The sequence below is a fragment of the Phalacrocorax carbo genome, unplaced genomic scaffold, assembly GCF_963921805.1.
Source record: "Phalacrocorax carbo unplaced genomic scaffold, bPhaCar2.1 SCAFFOLD_129, whole genome shotgun sequence".
Lineage (NCBI taxonomy): Eukaryota > Metazoa > Chordata > Aves > Suliformes > Phalacrocoracidae > Phalacrocorax > Phalacrocorax carbo.
The window spans coordinates 13,373-33,392 of record NW_026990425.1 but is presented as its reverse complement, the minus strand read 5'-3'; the positions used below and the strand labels follow the sequence as shown (position 1 = coordinate 33,392).

Sequence of the window (20,020 nt, the reverse complement as noted above, 5' to 3'; positions counted from 1 at the left end):
ACTCAAATGAGATGTCAATTATTATAGTAAATTTTGTGATTTGGATACCTGCTTAGGAACTTATCTCAGACTATGAACTCACTCCATACAGCTAATCTAAAATATCAGCCATTTACCTGCTTATGAGATCATATTCATAGCACTAACATGTTGACATATTACATCAAAATTTTATTCTCAATATGCCATGTAATAAAGTTACATTATAGTAAAAAACTTTCAAACCAAGAATCTGTGTAATAACAATTCTTTTATTACACACAAAAGAAACCTTAATTCAATTAATTCTGTGCTCTGATCCCTTAATTTTTTAATGCCATTCAAATATTTAACTAAGTCTTAATCATACAATAAAAAAAGCATACTTTTGAAATCTCCATCTCCAAATGTCAGTGGATAAGCTCCTGGCTTTTCAATCTTGTACATTTCCTCTATAAAAAGGATTCTGCAGTCATTTATTGCATCTTCTGGGCCTCTGAAAAATAAAAATTTAATAAAGTACATTGAACTCTGTTTCTCAGTCTTAGCCTCTATAATTGGCAAACCCTAAGCAAAGTAATACAGTTAACTGGCATCTGTTTTATCAGTGAAAAAAATATTTTTATTGACTTCACAAACAAAATTCAATGCAGTGCTCTAACATGTAGCAAAACCAAAACACAGTGTACAGTCTAGTTAGTGGCACAGATGAAGAACATCCCAACACAATGTTTCATTGTCCAGCTTGATTCTTCTAAGAATACTTCTAATATAATACACACAACAGTGATTTTATCTTAAAACAACACACAGTTATGCCTCATTTTCCTTCTAAATAACAGGAAATTTTGAATTGAAAATGTATTGAACTGAAAGTATATATGTATACATGCATATTTGTGTGTGTGGGTGCACATGTGTTTGTGTGTATAATGCAAAATATATAAATATAAATATTCCTTAAACTTTAGGCAGATATATATGGAAAAGTCAAAATAGACAAAAATTCAATATATTGTTGGCTATTAATAAGCATCTATTTAAATTCTGAAGCATACTGTATTAAACTAGTAACATAATATTTTGGTGAGAAATAAACTATTTTGACATTTTCAGCATAAATGAGGCATTGCAGCTACAAATGAGATTTTCCTAGTAGCTAGTAAAATGGAATTTTTGGCTGTATGAGAGGGGAAAGAAGAAAGAGGGGGACAAGAAAAGGATGTCTTTAGTAACAGGTTAGACAAATGTAGTGGAGGAGCTAGAATGCATGGAGCTTGCAGTTGTGATGGCACAGTTGAGAGCCACTGGGTAAGGATTAAGGGACAGACAAATAAAGCAGATGTTGTCGTGGGAGTCTACTATAGGCCACCCAGCCAGGAGGATGACATTGATGAGTTAGTCTTTAAGGAACTAAGGGATGCCTCTAAGTCATCTGCCCTTGTCCTTATGGGGGACTTCAACTTGCAGGTGTCAACTGTGCATACCACACAGCTGGGACAATCAGGTCCAGAAGGTTCCTAAACCATGTGGACAACAATGTCTTGGTACAGGTACTAAGGGAATGGACCAGGAAGGGTGCCTTCCTTGACTTGCTGCTTATTAACAGAGAGGGCCTCGTGGGTGAAGTGGAGATTGGGGGCCGCCTTGGCCACAGTGACCATGAAACAGTCAAGTTTAAAACCTATGGTGACAGGAGGAAAGCTGCCAGCAAAACCTCAACTCTGGACATGAGGAGAACAGATTTCAGGTTGCTCAGGGAACTACTTAGTAAGGTCCCCTGGGAAAAAGCTTTCGAAGGTGCTGGGGTCCATCAGTGCTGGTTGCTTTTTAAGTACCAACTCCTAAAAGCACAGGAGCAGGCCATCCCAAAGTGTAGGAAGTCAAGCAGGTGAGGCAAAAGGCTTGCTTGGCTGACCAGGGATATTCTTGAAATAAGGAGAAAAAAAAGAAAGTATATGGCCAGTGGAAGCAAGGTCAGGCAACATGGGAGGAGGACTATAGGGAAGTTGTTCACCACTGCAGGGAGGAAATACATGCAGCCAAAGCTCAATTAGAGTTGAAACTGGCCAGTACTATGCAGGACAATAAAAAAGGGCTTTTTAAAAATACATTAATGTCAAAAGGCAAGCCAGAAATAACATTGGCCTGTTGCTTGATGAGAATGGTCACCTCACAAGCAGGGACATAGAGAAGGCAGAGATGTTTAATGCTTTCTTCGCCTCGGTCTTCAACGCTGATGGTGGGCTCAGGGACCCCCAGAGCCCTGGGCTAGTGAACCATGACTGCGGGAGTGACAAACTCCTAATAAACCCTGAACTTGTGGGGGACTTGCTGCTCCAGCTAGATCCCTATAAGTTGATGGGGCCTGATGGGATTCATCCAAGGGTACTTAAAGAGCTGGCTGATGTCATAGCGAGACCTCTCTCAATGATTTTTCAATGCTCTTGGGAATCTGGAGAGGTCCCAGTTGACTGGAAGCTGGCAAATGTTATCCCAATATTCATGAAGGGCAACAGGGATGACCCCGGTAACTACAGGCCCGTCAGTCTCACTTCTGTACATGGTAAAATTATAGAGAAGATTATTCTGGGAGTTATTGAAAAACACCTGAAAGACAATGCAGTCATTGGTCCTAGCCAGCTCAGGTTCACGAGGGGAAAGTCCTGCCTAACAAATTTGATTTCCTTCTATGACAAGGTCACCCACCTAGTTGACCAAGGAAAGCCAGTTGATGTGATCTTTTTGGATTTCAGGAAAGCTTTCGATACTGTCTCTCACAGTATCCTCCTGGACAAAATGTCCAGCATACAGATGAATAAACACATAATGCAGTGGTTGAGCAGTTGGCTGATGGGCCGGGCTCAAAAGGTCATAGTAAATGGGGTTAAATCGGGCTGGTGGCCAGTCACTAGTGGGGTTCCACGGGGATCCATCTTGGGGCCGGTACTATTTAATCTCTTTGTAAATAACTTGGGTGCAGGACTTGAAAGAATACTAATTGAGTTTGCTGGTGACACAAAACTGGGAGGAGCTGTTGACACTCTTGAGGGCCTGGACAGGTCCAGAGGGACCTGGACAGACTGGAGAGCTGGGGAATCACCAACCGTATGAAATTTAACAAGAGCAAGTGCCAGATTTTACACCTGGGGCACGGCAACCCTGGATATACATACAGACTGGGGAACGAGAGGCTGGAGAGCAGCTCTGCAGAGAGGGACCTGGGGTTTCTGGTCAACAGCAAGTTGAACATGAGCCAACAGTGCGTCCTGGCAGCCAAGATGGCCAACTGTGTCCTGGGGTGCATCAAGCGCTGCATTGCTAGCCAGTCGAGGGAGGTGATTGTCCCACTCTACTCTGCACTGGTGCAGCCGCACCTTGAGTACTGTGTGCAGTTTTGGGTGCCACAGTACATTAAGGATATAAAGCTACTAGAAAGTGTCCAGAGAAGGGCCGTGAAGTTGGTGAAGGGTTTAGAGCAGAAACTGTATGAGGAGCCGCTAAAGTCACTTGGTTTGTTCAGCCTAGAGAAGAGGAGGCTGAGGGCAGACCTCATCACAGTCTACAGCTTCCTCACAAGGGGAGAAGGCGGGGCAGGCACTGATCTCTTCTCTCTAGTGACCAATTATAGGACCCGAGGGAATGGCAGGAAGATGTGCCAGGGGAGGTTTAGGTTGGATATTAAGAAAAGGTTATTCACCCAGAGGGTTGTGGAGCACTGGAACAGGCTCCCCAGGGAGGTAGTCACGGCGCCAAGCCTGATGCTATTCAAGAAGCACTTGGACAATGCCCTCAGAGATATGGTTTAAATTTGGGGTTGTCCTGTGCAGGGACAGGAGTTGGAGTTGATGATCCTTGTGGGTTCCTTCCAACTCAGGACATTCTATGATTCTATGAAATGCCTTTCAGAAGTAACAACAGGTACAGTTTAGCTTAAAGGATGCTCTAAGAGGAACTCATTCAGTCCCTTCCAACCTTGCTGTTTATGATTACTTAGATACTGAATTTAGCTGCTATATCTCAACTAGGACCTTGGGACAGGGGATAATCACAATGAGTGGCTCTAAATCACATCAGTCAAGGATTCCCTTTAAGAAGCTTTGCTACCTACAGGGAAATAAGCTACATGTATGTGCAAGAAGTCTATAGACAGGTGTTTTTTTTTGATAAGTGAACTTTAATAGAGTTGTTCAAGAATGTTTCAGAAAATTGTTAGACCACATGCCACTATTTTATGAGAGCTATTTTGAGAAATGAACCAGAAGTAATGTTCTGCATCTCAACAAAACATGTCTTCAGAGCTGAAGCAGCAAGTAACAAAGGTGTTGTTAGATAAAAAAAGATATTATCTTGGATATGGAATTATACCACATGAATATATATGAACATTTGACTTGGTCAACTGTGCAAGACTTGGTTCATTGCATTATTCCATTGCTCTGTAATGATGTGCTTAAATTCAATATCTTTGCAAGAGCAAGAAAAGCCAAGTTACATTCTGTTTCAAAAAGGAAAATTAAATAGAAAAAATAAAAGCTTCCTCAAAAACATAATTGAGTAAAATCTGTACAGGCAGTGTGAAGACTACTTAGACAATATATTGGACACTGAGAACAAATGTACACCGCCTATCAAAATATCAAGAGTGAGTAAAAAGAATCCAAGCAAGGCTAAACAGCAGGGAAATGGAAATTACAAGAAGCAAGAAAGCATCCTACAAAAATCAGGAGTTGTGTCTAAATGAGGAAGATAGGCTCAAAATCCATCAGGTTAAATGTAAAAACACAATAAAAAGACAGCGATCTACGAAAAGCAAAAATGCTTGGAAAAGCACTGTTGGCTGAAAGCCCAACACAATCTGTAGAACTAACAGATGATTAAAGTATAAAACTATGACATATTTCAAGATCCTTACTGCTACCTTCCATTATTGCTGCTCTAATGAATTTCTCAAATTCATAATATATTTGCTTGGAGAAAGATGTATAATGAATCTGTAGTGAACTGATTTTACTGTTAGCCTTGAATTAATTCAAGGATTTAAATAAGACAACTCATGGTATTGAGAGAGGCCCTTGCTAAATTCAAACCTTCATATACCTTAGTATGTTAACTGAGTGAAGAAAACGTGAGAGTTCATTAACCTTGAAGTCTAGCAAACAAAAAAGACAAAGCAGCATTTGAACTTTTTTGGTATTGTGGCTCTCATAGTCAGCCAGCTACCAAAGTCTGGTTAAAATATGAGGTTTGTCTCACAGTGACCTTCCACCAACAGGCACATATATCCTTCCTTGAAAGTTCAAAGATAAAAATAATAATACCCTAATTACTAATAATTGCTTTCACCATGAAAGAAATACTTCCCAAAGAAAGGAAGAATAGATGAATTGCAGAGATACTGTAAACTGAGTTGGCAAGTTCTCTGGGGTATCAGAGAAACAGGAGTGACAACTCTGAACTGAAAATAATCAAGTATCATCAGAGTCATAAGAGTTCTAGTCTTGGGCAGACGTGAAGTCTGCTTATAGCATCGCAGCTTTGCTGATATTTATATTTGAGCTGCATTAAGTCCAGTTTGGATAGGCTTTAGGAACAGTATGATGACAGCCTTTAATTGCAGTGCAGGCACAGAACAAATGAGAATTATTAATATATGGTTAGATCTACTGTTGCAATGATTTTTGGGAGTCTTTGTTCAGTTTCACTCTTCTCTCTTATAATATTCTCTAATTTATATTGGTTTCCCAAAAATGAAGTAATGATGACAATTTTTTTCAAGAATTTTTCCACTAGTTTGAGAAATGAGTAAAGAAATACCACATAACATATATGCACATCAAAAATACAATAAAAATATATTTTCCTCATCACAAGTTTTATTGACCCCACACCATCACTATATACAGTGTAAACATACATGCCCTTGTTATTTCCTGTCATTATGCCAGCAACTCAATGACACCTTTGTCAAAAGTAATAAAGAGCAATAAAAAGTTGTATTAATTTGAATCAAATATTCAAACCCTCTTAAACTTAATATTGAAGACGGAAAGAGTTAGTGAATGGAACAACTGCAAGTGTTCCGCCTCCCTAACAAATAATTAATCACCTAAAAATGTGTCTCTCATGATAGATTAGTTTTTATTGAAAAGTATTAATAACTAACACTAACAGTAAAGGATTGATTTTATAAACCCAAATACCTGAAATCAAGTAATTCCCACTGAAGCATATTCTTTACACAAGTTTATCAATTCCAGGAAGTTTATCTTGTAATTTTAATATCAATTGAGATCAATGACTGGGGTAACTCAGGTGACTCAGAATTTTAACTGGATGAATCATAAGAAACACCAGGGCTAAGAAAATTTTACTTTCTGCATACTGTCATAGTTGATTTGCTATATGTATAAGCTATTAACATATCAGTGAAGCCTGAACACTTAGTTAGGCAGAATGCTCATTGAAATAAATAAGATTCTACGTAGAAAATGGACTTCATTTTGCCAAATAAATTCACTATCCTGGAATACAGTATTTCTTTATTGTGGCTTTTTCAAATTTCTTGCAGAGGATAGTGAAGTAAGAATACTATGGGGAGGCATACCTACCTACCATCCTCAAAATTTAAATATAAATATCACGTTACTTAGGTTTAAAAAAAAATTAAAAACTGACCTATAAATCTAACTGAAATAAAGACACCACCTGAAATATCTAACTGGTTTTGCCAATATAAAGCATATTTTGTTTAACCCATTTTTATGGGGACACACACACACACACACAAAAGAACCTTTGCCACAAAAAACCCTACCCCAAAAAGCAGCTTTAAAAACCTTATCAGTAATCAGAGGTTCATACCTGAGGTTCATATAAATCAACCTCTGAACAGTTTTGTTTTGCAGAAGGTCGTAAAGTCCATTTCTGCAGTTCACCAAATGTCATACACATATTAAATGCATTACAATAAATATCATGGAAAAACCATAAGGACAGTCAAGCAGTGGAGCAGGCATCCAGAGAGGCTGTGCAGTCTCAGTTCTTGGAGGTTCTCAAGACCAGACTGAATAAAGCCCTGAGCAACCTGGTCTGACATCATAGCTGACCCTACTTTGAAAAGGAAGTTGGACTAGAGACCTCTTGAGGCTCCTTCCAACCTGAATTATCCTATGATGTTGAGATCTCAGGACTGTTTTTCTTTTAAAAAATACTTCCGACTTGCGAAGTTTGTGGTTATTAATTAAAACGTTCTATTCAACATCTTGGTTTAGATTTGATGGTGTTTTTTCTTATATGATAATTGTCTCCAAAATGAATTCATATGCCTCCTCTACATTTTGAATCACAGGAAGCCATAATACACTGAAATATTTAATCTAAATCTCTCCTGTTAAACTAAATTTAAAAGCAATACTCAAAACAGATTTGCATATGCTTGCAAAAGCTACCAACTCAACATCTTTCACATTTAAAAAAATGCAACTATTTCTGGTACATAAGCAAAATATTAAATTGCGGCTCATCATAAAAATATTCTGCCATTCTCTCCCAATCAATCATGTCCTACATTATAAATGTTCATAAAAATTCATAATTCTTCCATTCTTACAATAAAAAACATTCTAAAATCTGAATGGTTAAATAATTTTAAGGAAAATATTTTTAGAATTAGGTTACTGTTTGTTGTGGTGAAATTTAGGAGGTGCCACCACTAAAGAAAACTTTTTCTTAGATAAAAAGAAATGTTCACTTCAAGTTACACTGTAACGTCGGTTTCACTCTTGATAACACATGCATCCCCATGTCTCCATCGTCCTACAGAGCTGGAGACAACAGACTGAATCCAACTGTCTTCAGTTCCTTTGTGAATATGATATGTTAAGAAAAGAACTCTGTGTCAAAAGGACAAAGAAAACTAGCAAGAGAGGAGAAGGCTAGCAGTGAAATCTTCAAGGAAACTGTAAAGACTGCATTCTTTAAGATGGGGAAAATAAGCAATGTCACAGCCTATTTAAAGTTGTCATGTAGATTTCTGCAAAAAACTACTGAATTACTGAAGAACTATACTCAAGTTCCTAAAATTAAACAGGTGTACTGGGTCTGGCTGGGGTGGAGTTAATTTTCTTCAAAGCAGTCCATATGGTGCTGTGCTTTGGAGCTGTGACTAAAACAGCATTGATAACAGAGTGTGTGGCTACTGCTGAGCAGTGCTTATACAGCATCAAGGCTTTCTCTTTTTCCTACTCCACATAGATAGGTTCGTTATCAATTGCAATTTAGATGTAGCCCCCATGGTAAAGGAAGACCTATGGGGGTGTCCCACTGAGGCCCAGTGGCACCCACTAGTCAAAAAGGGTTCTGATCTACTCAGAGTCCATTTATTGTCAATAGGCACTTGCTTTACAGGTGCAGCACCCAGGTATTATAAGAGCACAATGCCAGTTCTGTTATCTTCCCATCTCCCCAAAGATGCAGCTATGGTTACCACCAAATCCCCTTGTGTCCGGGCAGTTAAAAATCCCCTTGAAGCATGGAAAGACTATTTGACCCTGGGCATTCCTGAAAAGGCAATCCTCATTTTGGTAGCAAGGGGTGGCAAGGTGTGCAAGCATCATATCGGGAATGGGAGCATGCTTTTTTTAGGGCCAGTTCTGTTAAACATTTATCAAAGATCTGGATGCAGGAATTAAATGCACCATTAGCAAGTTTGCTGATGATATTAAACTGGGAGGTGTTGTTGACTCTCTTGAGGGACAAGAGGCCTTTCAGAGGGATCTAGATAGATTGGAGCATTGGACAAACATTAATGGCATGAAATTTGACAAGTCCAAATGCCAGATTCTGCACTTGGGATGGAGTAACGCTAGGCACAAGTATAGACTGGGGGAGGAGTGACTGGAGAGCAGCCCTGCAGAAAGGGATCTGGGGGTGCTGGTTGACAGCAGGCTCAATATGAGTCAGCAGTGTGCCCTGGCAGCCAAGAGGGCAAACCGCATTCTGGGATGCATCAAACACAGTACAACCAGCTGGTCAAAAGAGGTGATTATGCCACTGTATTTAACATTGGTGCAGCCTCACCTTGAGTACTGTGTGCAGTTCTGGGCACCACATTTTAAGATGGATGTGAAGGTCCTTGAACGCATCCAGAGGAGGGCAACAAAGCTAGTGAAAGGGCTGGAAGGCATGTCCTATGAGGAGTGGCTAAGGACTTCAGGTTTGTCTAGTTTGGAGAAAAGGAGGCCGAGGGGCAACCTCATTGCTCTCTACGTCTTCCTGAAGAGGGGAAGTAGAGAGGGAAGTGCTGAGCTCTCCTCACTGGTATCCAGTGGGAATGGGTCAAACCTGTTTCAGGTTAGGTTCAAACCTCACATTAAGAAGCATTTCTTTACTGGGAGGATGGTCAAACAGTGGAAAAGACTTCCTAGAGAGGTGGTCGATGCCCCATGCCTGTCAGTGTTTAAGAGTCATTTGGGCAATGCCCTTAGTAATATGTTTTAACTTTTGGTCAGCCCTGAAGTGGTCAGGCAGATGGACTAGATGATTGTTGCAGATCCCTTCCAACTGAAATGTTCTGTTCTGTTCTGTTCTATTCTTTTCTATTCTACTCTACTCAACTCTATCCTACCACTTTCCTTGCCCTTTCTGATATTTACGAACACCTTGGGGATCACCCCCTGTGCTGTTTCTGGCTGAGAAAGAGTTAATTCTCTTCACTGTAGTGCCTATAGTAGTCAGGGACCTTTCCAGCTTCCCATGCTCTGCCATGTGGGCAAGAGGCCGGGAGAGGCGGGGCCACAGCCAAGACAGCTGACTCCAACTGGCCAATGGGATGTTCATTCCATACCATGTGATGCCATGACCAGTATATTGACCAGTATATTAATTTGTTGTTTTGTGGGAAAGCACTGGAGATGGAAGGCTGCTGTATGGAGTCCTATATGACAAGTAGCAGAAACTGCTGAAGGAGAAGGTGAATTGAGTCGGTTTGCAGAGGTAAAGGCCATCCAGCTGGCCTTAGACATTGCTGAATGGGGAAAGTGGCTGGTGCTCTATCTCTCTAATGACTCCTGGATGGTGGTAAACACCCTGTGGGGCTGGCTGCAGCAGTGGAAGCAAAGCAACTGGCAGCACAGAGGCAAACCCATCTGGGCTGCTGCAATATGGCAAGATACTGCTGCCCGGGTAGGGAACCTGGTTGCAAAGGTACGTCACATGGATGCTCACATCCCCAAGAGTCGGGCCACTGGAGAACATCAAAACAACCAGCAGGTAGATCAGGCTGCTAAGACTGAAGTGGCTGAGGTGGATCTGGACTGGCAACATAAGGGTAAATTGAAGCTCGCTGGGCCCATGACACCTCAGGCCATCAAGGAAGAGATGCAACATACAGATGGGCTCGTGATCGAGGGGTGGACTTGACCATGGACGTTATTGCATAGGCTATCCACGAATGTGAAACGTGTGCTGCAATCAAGCAAGCGAAGCGGGTAAAGCCTCTGTGGTATGGGGGTCGATAGGTGAACTATAAATATGGGGAGGCCTGGCAGATTGACTATATCACACTCCCACAAACCCACCAAGGCAAGCGCCATGTGCTTACAATGGTGGAAGCAACCACCAGCTGCCTGGAGACGTGTCCCGTGCCCCATGCCACTGCCCGGAATGCTATGCTGGGGTCTCGAAAAACAAGTCCTGTGGCGAAATGGCACCCCAGAGAGAACTGAGTCAGACAATGGGACTCATTTCCGAAATAACCTCATAGACACCTAGGCCAAAGAAGACAGCACTGAGTGGGTATATCACATCCCTTATCATGCACCAGCCTCTGGAAAAATTGAATGGTACAATGGACTGTTAAAAACTACACTGAGAGCGATGGGGGGTGGAATATTTAAACATTGGGATACACATTTAGTAAAAGCCACCTGGTTGGTCAACACGAGGGGATCTGCCAATTGAGCTGGCCCTGCCCAATCAGAGCTCTTACGTACTGTGGAAGGGGATAGAGTCCCTGTCGTGCACATGAAAAATATGCTGGGGAAAACAGTCTGGGTTCTTCCTGCCTCGGACAAAGGGAAACCCATTCATGGGATTGCTTTTGCTCGAGGACCTGCGTGCAGTTGGTGGGTGAATGCAGAAAGATGGAGAAGTCCAGTGTGTGTGTCAGGGGGATTTGATTTTGGGTGAAAACAGCCAAAAAACTGAATGGCATAATGCAAACTGCTATATAATATTGTGTGTCATCTGTTCTGTGGTTGGTATATGCCATATCAATGATATCATAGTACAGACCTCCCAATCCATGGAAGATGAACTTTGATGAAACAAGCAAAGTGCAGCAGTGATGGAACGAAGACTCATTTCGGTATGCAGCAACCCAACACCACACACACCACCTCTCCTGCCCTGAAAGATTGATATGACAGATGGAGCCCGGACTCATGGACTGGGTGAACTCAATGGACATTTCTATGGACATTTTACAGGAAAGGTCCATAGACTAAGGTAATGATGTCTGTATTATGTCAAAGGATGGGAAGGGGAGGGGTGCTGGTTGGTAAGGTTGTATTGGATAGTATGGAACCTGGGCATGGCATAAATGGTATGGAATAAGGGGTGGAGATTGTGCTAGTTTCGGCTGAGAAAGAAATAATTCTCTTCACTGTAGTGCCTGTAGTAGTCAGAGACCTTTCCAGCTTCACATGCTCTGCCACGTGGGCAAGAGGCTGGGAGAGGTGGGGCCACAGCCAAGACAGCTGACCCCAACTGGCCAATAGGATATTCATTCCATACCATGTGACATCATGACCAGTATATTAACCGGGGCAGTTGGTGTGTGGGGGTCAGTTGTGGCTCAGGGACTGGTGGTGTTGGGTGGGTGGTGAGCGGCTGCATCATGTGCTGTTTGTTTTGGTTATTCATTCCCCCTTCCCCCCATGCCACCCCAGGTTTTGCACCTCGCTCATTGTTTTCCTTTTCATTGCAATATTGTTGCTGTTTTGTTGTTATAATTTTATTTTAATTATTAAACTGATCTTATCTTAAGGCATGAGCTTTACCCTTCTGATTCTCTCCCTCATCCTGCTGGTGGGGGAGTGAGCGAGCGGCTCTATGGGGCTGAGTTGCCGGCTGGGGCTAAACCACAACACCCCCTTATACTTAATGTTTTACATCCGATTCTTCACTATATCCTTTGCAATGTTCCTTTCCAGAAGGATGTGCACAATGCATTACTGTTTAGCATTGAGTTTTTAGTATGTCCGCTATCATCGACAGAGTCTGACCTTGAGGTCCCAACTGTTTTCTTCTCACCCCGCTCCTTTACCAATTCTATAGCTATTGATGATCACTAAGTCTCACCTATTGCTGAAGACCCTCCTTTGACCACCTTCACAAGCTCTCTTGCAGACTAGAGTGCGAGCATGTATTCACCCTACCAAAACCATCACCACAGCTCTAATTGCACTAGGACCAGATTTGTACAAAGGAATTCTGACAAGAGTAACTCAAATAACTATCTATCTGTTGCTTTGCCTATAGCCTAGAGAACCTGCATTTTGTTCTTTTCTTACAGATTGCCTCCTTTTACATCCTGCTACTCTGAAGAAGAAATCCCAATTCCCAGTGGCTCTAGGTTAACTATATTTACAGGACAAATCTAACTCATGAAATCCACTATTTTAATACTGACAGATCCATGATCTATCCCACTTATCATCGACAGTGGGCCCAGCAATGAACAAAAGGATGGCAATCGGTAGATATTGAAGCTTGCAACCCTGAGCTAGGTCTGTGTCGTGGTTCAGCCTCAGCTGGCAACTGAACACCACGCAGCCACTCGCTCATTCCCCCCACCCCACCCCGTGGGATGGGGAAGAGAATCGGATGAGCAAAAGAACTTGTGGGTTGAGATAAGCACAGTTTAATGATTACAATAAAATGATAATAATAATAGTAATGATTATGATAATAATGACAATAATGATAATATAATAAAATGGAAAAGGAAGGGAAAGGAAAAAAGGGAAAAAACCCCATGGAAACACGAATGATGCAATTGCTCACTACCTGCTGACCGACGCTGTCCGTCCCTGAGCCGCGATTGCTACCTCCCTCCCCTGGCCAGCTCCTCCCAGTTAACATACTGGGCATGATGTTACATGATATGGAATATCCCTTTGGTCATTTTGAATCCACTCTCTTAGCTGTGCCCCCTCCCCTCCCGGCTTCTTGTGCACCCAGCAGAGCATGGGAAGCTAGAAATGTCCTTGACTAGTACAAGCACTACCCAGCAACAGCTCAAAACATCTGTGTGCTATCTCAACATTTTTTTTTCCATGCTAATTTCAAAGCACAGCACTATACCAGCTAGCGTGAAGAAAATTAACTCTATCCCAGCTAAAACCATGACAGTCTGGAATTTGTGTGTAAAGGAAATTCCTTTAGAACCTTTGATACATGCCTTAATTCCCTTAGCAGAGTCTCTCGTTTCTCAATAGACCCCAAGGAACTGAGATGATAATCATTGTCCTGGTTGAGCCCCAGTCAGTAACTAAAAACCACAGAGGCGCTCGCTCACTCTCCCCACCCCAGTGGGATGGGGGAGAGAATCGGAAGGGCAAAAGTAAAAAAACAAAAGCAAACCAGTGAAAAGAAACCAAAGAAGAGATGCAACTGCTCACCACCCACTAACAGGGGTGTATCCTGCAGCCCAGGATAGTGTTCCGTGTGGTGGCATGGTGCACGGAATATGATTCCAGCCATCTGGTGGATGCTTCCACCATTTCTAAGCACATGGTGCTTGCCTTGGCAGGTTTGTGGGAGTGTGATATAAACAGTCTGCCAGACCTCCCCATATTTATATTTCACTCATCGTCCTCCCAATCATCCGCCCATACCATCATCCTCCATACCACAGAGGCTTTACCCGCTTCGCTTGCTTGATTGCAGCACACGTTTCACATTCGTGGATAGCCTATGCAATAACGTCCATGGTCAAGTCCACCCCTCGATCACGAGCCCATCTGTATGTTGCATCTCTTCCTTGATGGCCTGAGGTGTCATGGGCCCAGCGAGCTTCAATTTACCCTTATGTTGCCAGTCCAGATCCACCTCAGCCACTTCAGTCTTAGCAGCCTGATCTACCTGCTGGTTGTTTTGATGTTCTCCAGTGGCCCGACTCTTGGGGATGTGAGCATCCATGTGACATACCTTTGCAACCAGGTTCTCTACCCGGGCAGCAGTATCTTGCCATATTGCAGCAGCCCAGATGGGTTTGCCTCTGTGCTGCCAGTTGCTCTGCTTCCATTGCTGTAACCACCCCCACAGGGCATTTGCCACCATCCATGACTCAGTATAGAGATAGCACACTGGCCACTTTCCCCATTCAGCAATGTCTAAAGCCAGCAGGATGGCCTTTACTTGTGCAAACTAGCTTGATTCACCTTCTCCTTCAGCAGTTTCTACGACTTGTCGTATAGGACTCCATACAGCAGCAGACTTCCATCTCTGATCATTTCCCACAAGAAGACAGGACCCATCAGTGAACAGGGCATATTGCTACTCATTTTCATATTCTGGCAGTTTGTTATACAGTGGGGCCTCTTCAGCATGTGTCACCTCCTCCTCTGGCGATATTCCAAAGTCTTTGCCTTCTGGCCAGTCCATGATCACTTCCAAGATTCCTGGGTGACTGGGGTTTCCTACTCGAGCCCATTGGGTGATCAGTGTGGCCCATTTACTCCATGTAGCATCAGTTGCATGGTGTGTGGAGGGGACGTTCCCTCTGAACATCCAGCCCAGCACCGGCAGTCGGGGTGCCAGGAGCAACTGTGCTTCACTACCAACCACTTCTGAAGCAGCTTGCTGCCAATATATTTTTTTCAGTTGGAGTATAGAGTGCTTCGGACCCTCTGTATCCATGACTCCAAAACACTAGGGGTTAACCTCGGGTCTCTCTGGTGCTTTCTGCCGGAGGCTCCAGGTAGGGCCATTCTCCCCGGCTGCGGTGTAGAGCACATTCTTTACATCTTGTCCTGCCCGGACTGGCCCAAGGGCTACTGCATGAACTCTCCTGTTTAATTTGTACAAGGACCTGTTGTTGCTCAGGGCCCCATTTGAAATCATTCTCCTTCCAGGTCACTTGATGGAGAGGGCTTACGATCAGACTGTAATTTGGAATACGCATTCTCCAAAAACCCACAACGCCCAAGAAGGCTTGTGTTTCGTTTTTGCTAGTTGGTGGAGATATGGCTGCTATTTTGTTGATCACCTCCCTTGGAATCTGACGACATCAATCTTACCATTTTATTTCTAAAATCTGGATCTCTTGTGCAGGTTCCTTCACCTTACTTTGTTTTATGGCAAAACCGGCTTTCAGAAGGATTTGGACTATTTTCTTCCCTTTCTCAAAAACAACTTCTGCTGTATTGCCCACACAATGATGTTATCAATGTATTGTAGGTGTTTGGGAGCTTCTCCCTGTTCCAGTGCAGTCTGAATCAGTCCACGACAAATGGTAGGGCTGTGTTTCCACCCCTGGGGCAGTCGATTCCAGGTGTACTGGATGCCCCTCCAAGTAAAAGCAAACTGTGGCCTACACTCTACTGCCAGAGGGATTGAGAAGAATGCATTAGCGCTATCTGCTGTGGAATACCACTTGGCTGCCTTTGATTCCAGTTTGTATTGAACTTCTAGCACATCCGGCACAGAAGCACTAGGCAGCAGTGTGACTTCATTCAGGCCACGATCGTCTACTGTTAGCCTCCACTCTCCATTGGACTTCGGTACTGGCCATATGGGACTGTTAAAGGGTGAGCGAGTCTTGCTGATCACGCCAGTCACTGCGGTGTGATTTTGCCACTCATTCCTCGTTAGGCTCACTTTGGCCTCCAATGCTTTTAGGTGTTGGGATCCCCCGTCACTCCAGCAATATAGATGGGTTCTGTCCCTTTATAGCTTGATGGTGTTAGGGTGCACTGTGCACCCGTGTCCAGTAAAGCCTTATACTCCTGTGGGTCTGATGTGCCAGGCTATCGAATCCACACAGTCCAGTAAACCCAGTTATCCCTTTCCTCCACCTGGCTGGAGGCAGGGCCCCTCTAGTCCTGGTCATATCATCCGTTACTCACTTCTTGTAAATGCGAATCAGAAGTCCCTTCATAGAATCATGGAATCATCGATTCATTAAGGTTGGAAAAGACCTCTAAGATCATCAAGTCCAACCGTCAACCCAACACCACCATGCTGCCTAAACCATGTCCCAAATTTCCACGACTACACGCTTTTTTAATATCTACAGGGATGGTGACTCCACCACTTCCCTGGGCAGCCTGTTCCAATGCCTGACCACACTTTCAGTAAAGAAATTTTTCCTAATAGCCAATCTAAACCTCCCCTGACACAACTGGAGGCCATTTCCTCTCGTCCTATCACAAGTTACTTGGGAGAAGAGACCAACACCCACCTCACTACAACCTCCTCTCAGGTAGGTGTAGAGAGCGATATGGTCTCCCCTCAGCCTCCTCTTCTCCAGACTAAACAACCCCAGCTCCTTCAACCTCCCCTCATAAGACTTGTTCTCCAGACCAACTTGGTGTCATCTGCGAACTTACTGAGGGTGCACTCAATCCCCTCATCCAAGGATTTATTAAGATCAGAAATAAAATCAGCGCTTCTACTCTGTCTGGGGAACTGCTCACTGGAAACTGGAGCAGCAATTTTCCTGGAAGAACCCCCCTGAGTGACTGGTTTTCTTTGCAGCTCACGTACCCGTGCCTCTAGGGTCGAGGTAGATTTTCCATCCCACTTCCTTGTGTCCTCTCCGTGGTCACGCAGGTAAAACCATAGGGTGGCCCGTGGTGTGTATCCTCTCTCTTGAGCAAAAGGATGCTTACTCCTAATGGCTGAGATACTGGTCTGTACAGGCGGGGAGTAGGACATATCCTCTTAGAGTTGCTGAACCTCCAGGGACAGTTTCTCCACAGCTGAGATGAGGGAGGAAGAGAGATTTGCTTTGTAATCCCAGAGTCTGTTCGCCACATCCCCCACTGTTGGTGCCTCTTCATCTTTCCAGGCCAGTACTGCCAATGAGTTTGCATGCGATGATGGTGCTCTCCGTACAAACTTCTGCCACATGGGTCGTGTGCACTGGGCTTCATCTGGATCTTTTGGTGACTGTTCATCGTCCAGGTCACCATAAATCACCTCCAGCATGGCTAATTCCCTCAGGTACTGGATACCTCTCTCTACAGTCGTCCATTTTCCTGGGCGATATATACCATCTTCCTTGAAGGGATGCCTGCCTTTCACACCAGACAGGAGTCGCCTCCAGAGGCTGAGGGCTTGTGCCCCTTTGCCGATCGCTTTGTCAATGCCCCCTTCCCCAGAAAGGGATCCCAGTTGTTTGGCTTCCTTCCCCTCTAATTCCAGACTGCTGGCCCCATTATCCCAGCATCGGAGCAGCCAGGTGACAATGTGCTCACCTAAATAACGGCCAAAACTTCTTCTCATATCTCACAGCTCACTCAAGGATAGGGATCGGGTAGTTTCCATTTCTTGTACGATTTCTTCCTCTTCCTCCTCCTCTCCTCGTGATGGCCCTGCTCTTCCATCAACTCTGTCTAAATGATCTGACTTTTGCTTCCAGTATTTCTTCTTGTGTATAGGGGTGACTGATACTGGCATGGGTTGATTCTCTGGTTCAGCTGCAGCTATTGTTGTGAGGGTTTGAGTGGCCACAGTGCCTCTTGTCAGGGTTGGAGTGGCCGCAGTGTCTGTTGTTTTGTGTTCAGATCCAGAGACCTTCTCTTCCCCTTGGGAGTACTGAATGGTGTTGAACAGGGCTCAGTAGGCATCGGCCAGGCCCCAGCACATTGCAGTGATTTGTATGTCTTTGGAGTTTTCAGGGTAAGAACATACTTTCTCCACACAGCTGCTCGCTCACTGCCCCCTGGTGTAATGGGGGAGAGAATCAGAAGAGTGAAAGTAAGAAAACTCGTGGGTTTAGATAATTTCAGTTTAAAATAAAATAGTAACAGAAATAGTAATTGTAGTAGTAGTAGTAATGATGATGATGATGATGAAAAGGAAAATGAGAGAGAGGCGCGAAACCCAGGGATAAAACCAACCAACCAACCAAGTGATGCAACCACTCACCACCCACTGACCAACACCACCAGTCCCCGAGCAGCGATCACTGCTTTCCCCGGCCAACTTCCCCCAGTTTATATACTGAGCACGACATCATATGGTATGGAATATCCCTTTGGCCAGTTTGGATCAGCTGTCTTGGCTGTGCCCCCTTCCCTCCCAGCTTCTTGTGCACCTGGCAGAGCATGGGAAGCTGGAAAAATCCTTGACTTGTGTAAGTACTACCCAGCAACAACTAAAACATCTGTGTGTTATCAACATTATTCTCCTACTAAATCCAAAACACAACATTATACCAGCTACTAGAAAGAAAAATAACTCTGTCCCAGTCGAAACCAGGATGCTTGTCTATATCTGGAACAGCTATGTGTCTTTACAATCTTCATGTCCTTCTGTATGTATTGACTCTACCTCTAACCATACTTCCTGTTAGTTAATCTATGTACCTGTTATTTTACAACCCTAGCCGGATGTGATTTTATCTATACTGCCCCAATTATCACTTATCAAGTGCTGTCAACTAACTATACCCTCTACCACCACATCACCCCTACCCCTATTGATTGAACAGGTTTTGCCACATGAAGACTTACATCAACTGTTGAATCAGGCAAAGGGGCAGGCACAACAAACTTTAACAGCTGTCCACCGGGATATCACAGAGATCAAACAAATACTAGAATGTGTTCAAAAAATAGTCAAATATAGTTGGTGGGAGTCCCTTCTAGGATGGTCTGCCACAGCTATGGGTATGTCCCACTTCATTCCCCTATTTTTTATGCTTATTTTGAGCAGTCACTTACTTGTTCTAGTCATCATATTATATATTCATACTTGGCTTCTGGCTCACATTATTCTGATGGTTTCTTGACGCACCACCTTATTGACTGCCTTGATTCTAAGCCTTCATCACTCCATGACCAAACACCCCTCTGCACCTGACACCCTTGGGGAGGTGGGAGGCATTGACATTGGTCTTGGCCTTATGCTGCCATGACAAGATGGCCACCCTTTCCCCCACTGAGTTGCATAAGCAAGGGTGGAAATGGGGGGCTAGTATTGCCTTATATGGTATTTCTGGGTCCCATGCACACCAAGGATGGAACCAGCATAGAGGGGGAAGCAGACATGGGATGTGATGATTAGTTAACAAGTCCAGATAGTGCTTCGATGACTCAACAATAAAAGAGGACAGTCTGATCAGGCAAGTATCTCAGCATGTTCATTGTGGTCTACTGAGAAATGACAGACTCTGCTAGGGGAGTTAAGGTACATATCAAAGGTTCTAAAGGAATTTCCTTCACACATGAACCCCAGACCTGGTTCAGCTGTGGAAATACAGTATTTTAATGTTAACCTATTGATGAGTAGCAAACAAAAACTTTAGGTTTTGTTTGCTTAAGAATGCAAATAGACTTTCCATGTTAGCCAAAGAAATCTTACCCAAGCAGAATTTTAGCATGAACCTCTTTGTTAGTCCTTGAAATTTCTCTCAGAGATGTAATTTCTGCATCAAACCAAAATCCTCTTTCTTCTGGAGCCTCAACATTGTAGTTAACCATCACCACATCACCCACTTTTAGTTCACTCCACTTCAGAATGGTTCTTGCTCGTGGCCGAAGATTTTTGGTGTCCATTTCTACTATGCCATTCTCTGGATACCTTGAAAGGCAAAACCAAACAGAAGTGACAATTAGTACTTCCAAAGTAGTAAGAAGTAAGTTACAGACAATGTTTTTCAGAAGCACAATTTTCAAAATAATTTTTGGGAGTGTTAATGCTTAACTCTGTTTAAAAATTTGATCTAGTATGCTTTTTTTAAATTATATATCTATTAGTCTAAATGCAGACTAGTGACTTGACTAATCTCATAGCAGAAAAAGCATCC

At 43.4% G+C, this 20,020-nt stretch overlaps 1 protein-coding gene across 1 annotated transcript in view; it reads right to left on the bottom strand.

The window, feature by feature from the left end:
• The window catches only part of UHRF2 (ubiquitin like with PHD and ring finger domains 2), a 103,086-nt gene extending 83,292 nt beyond the window's left edge, over window positions 1–19,794 (bottom strand). The window contains exons 1-2 of the mRNA XM_064440330.1: window positions 19,576–19,794; window positions 366–475 (exon numbers count right to left, since the gene is read on the bottom strand). Of these exons, the coding sequence (XP_064296400.1) occupies window positions 366–475; window positions 19,576–19,769 (304 nt within the window). The 5' untranslated portion in view covers window positions 19,770–19,794. The remainder of the gene's footprint in view (window positions 1–365; window positions 476–19,575) is intronic.
• Window positions 19,795–20,020: the final 226 nt, after the last annotated feature.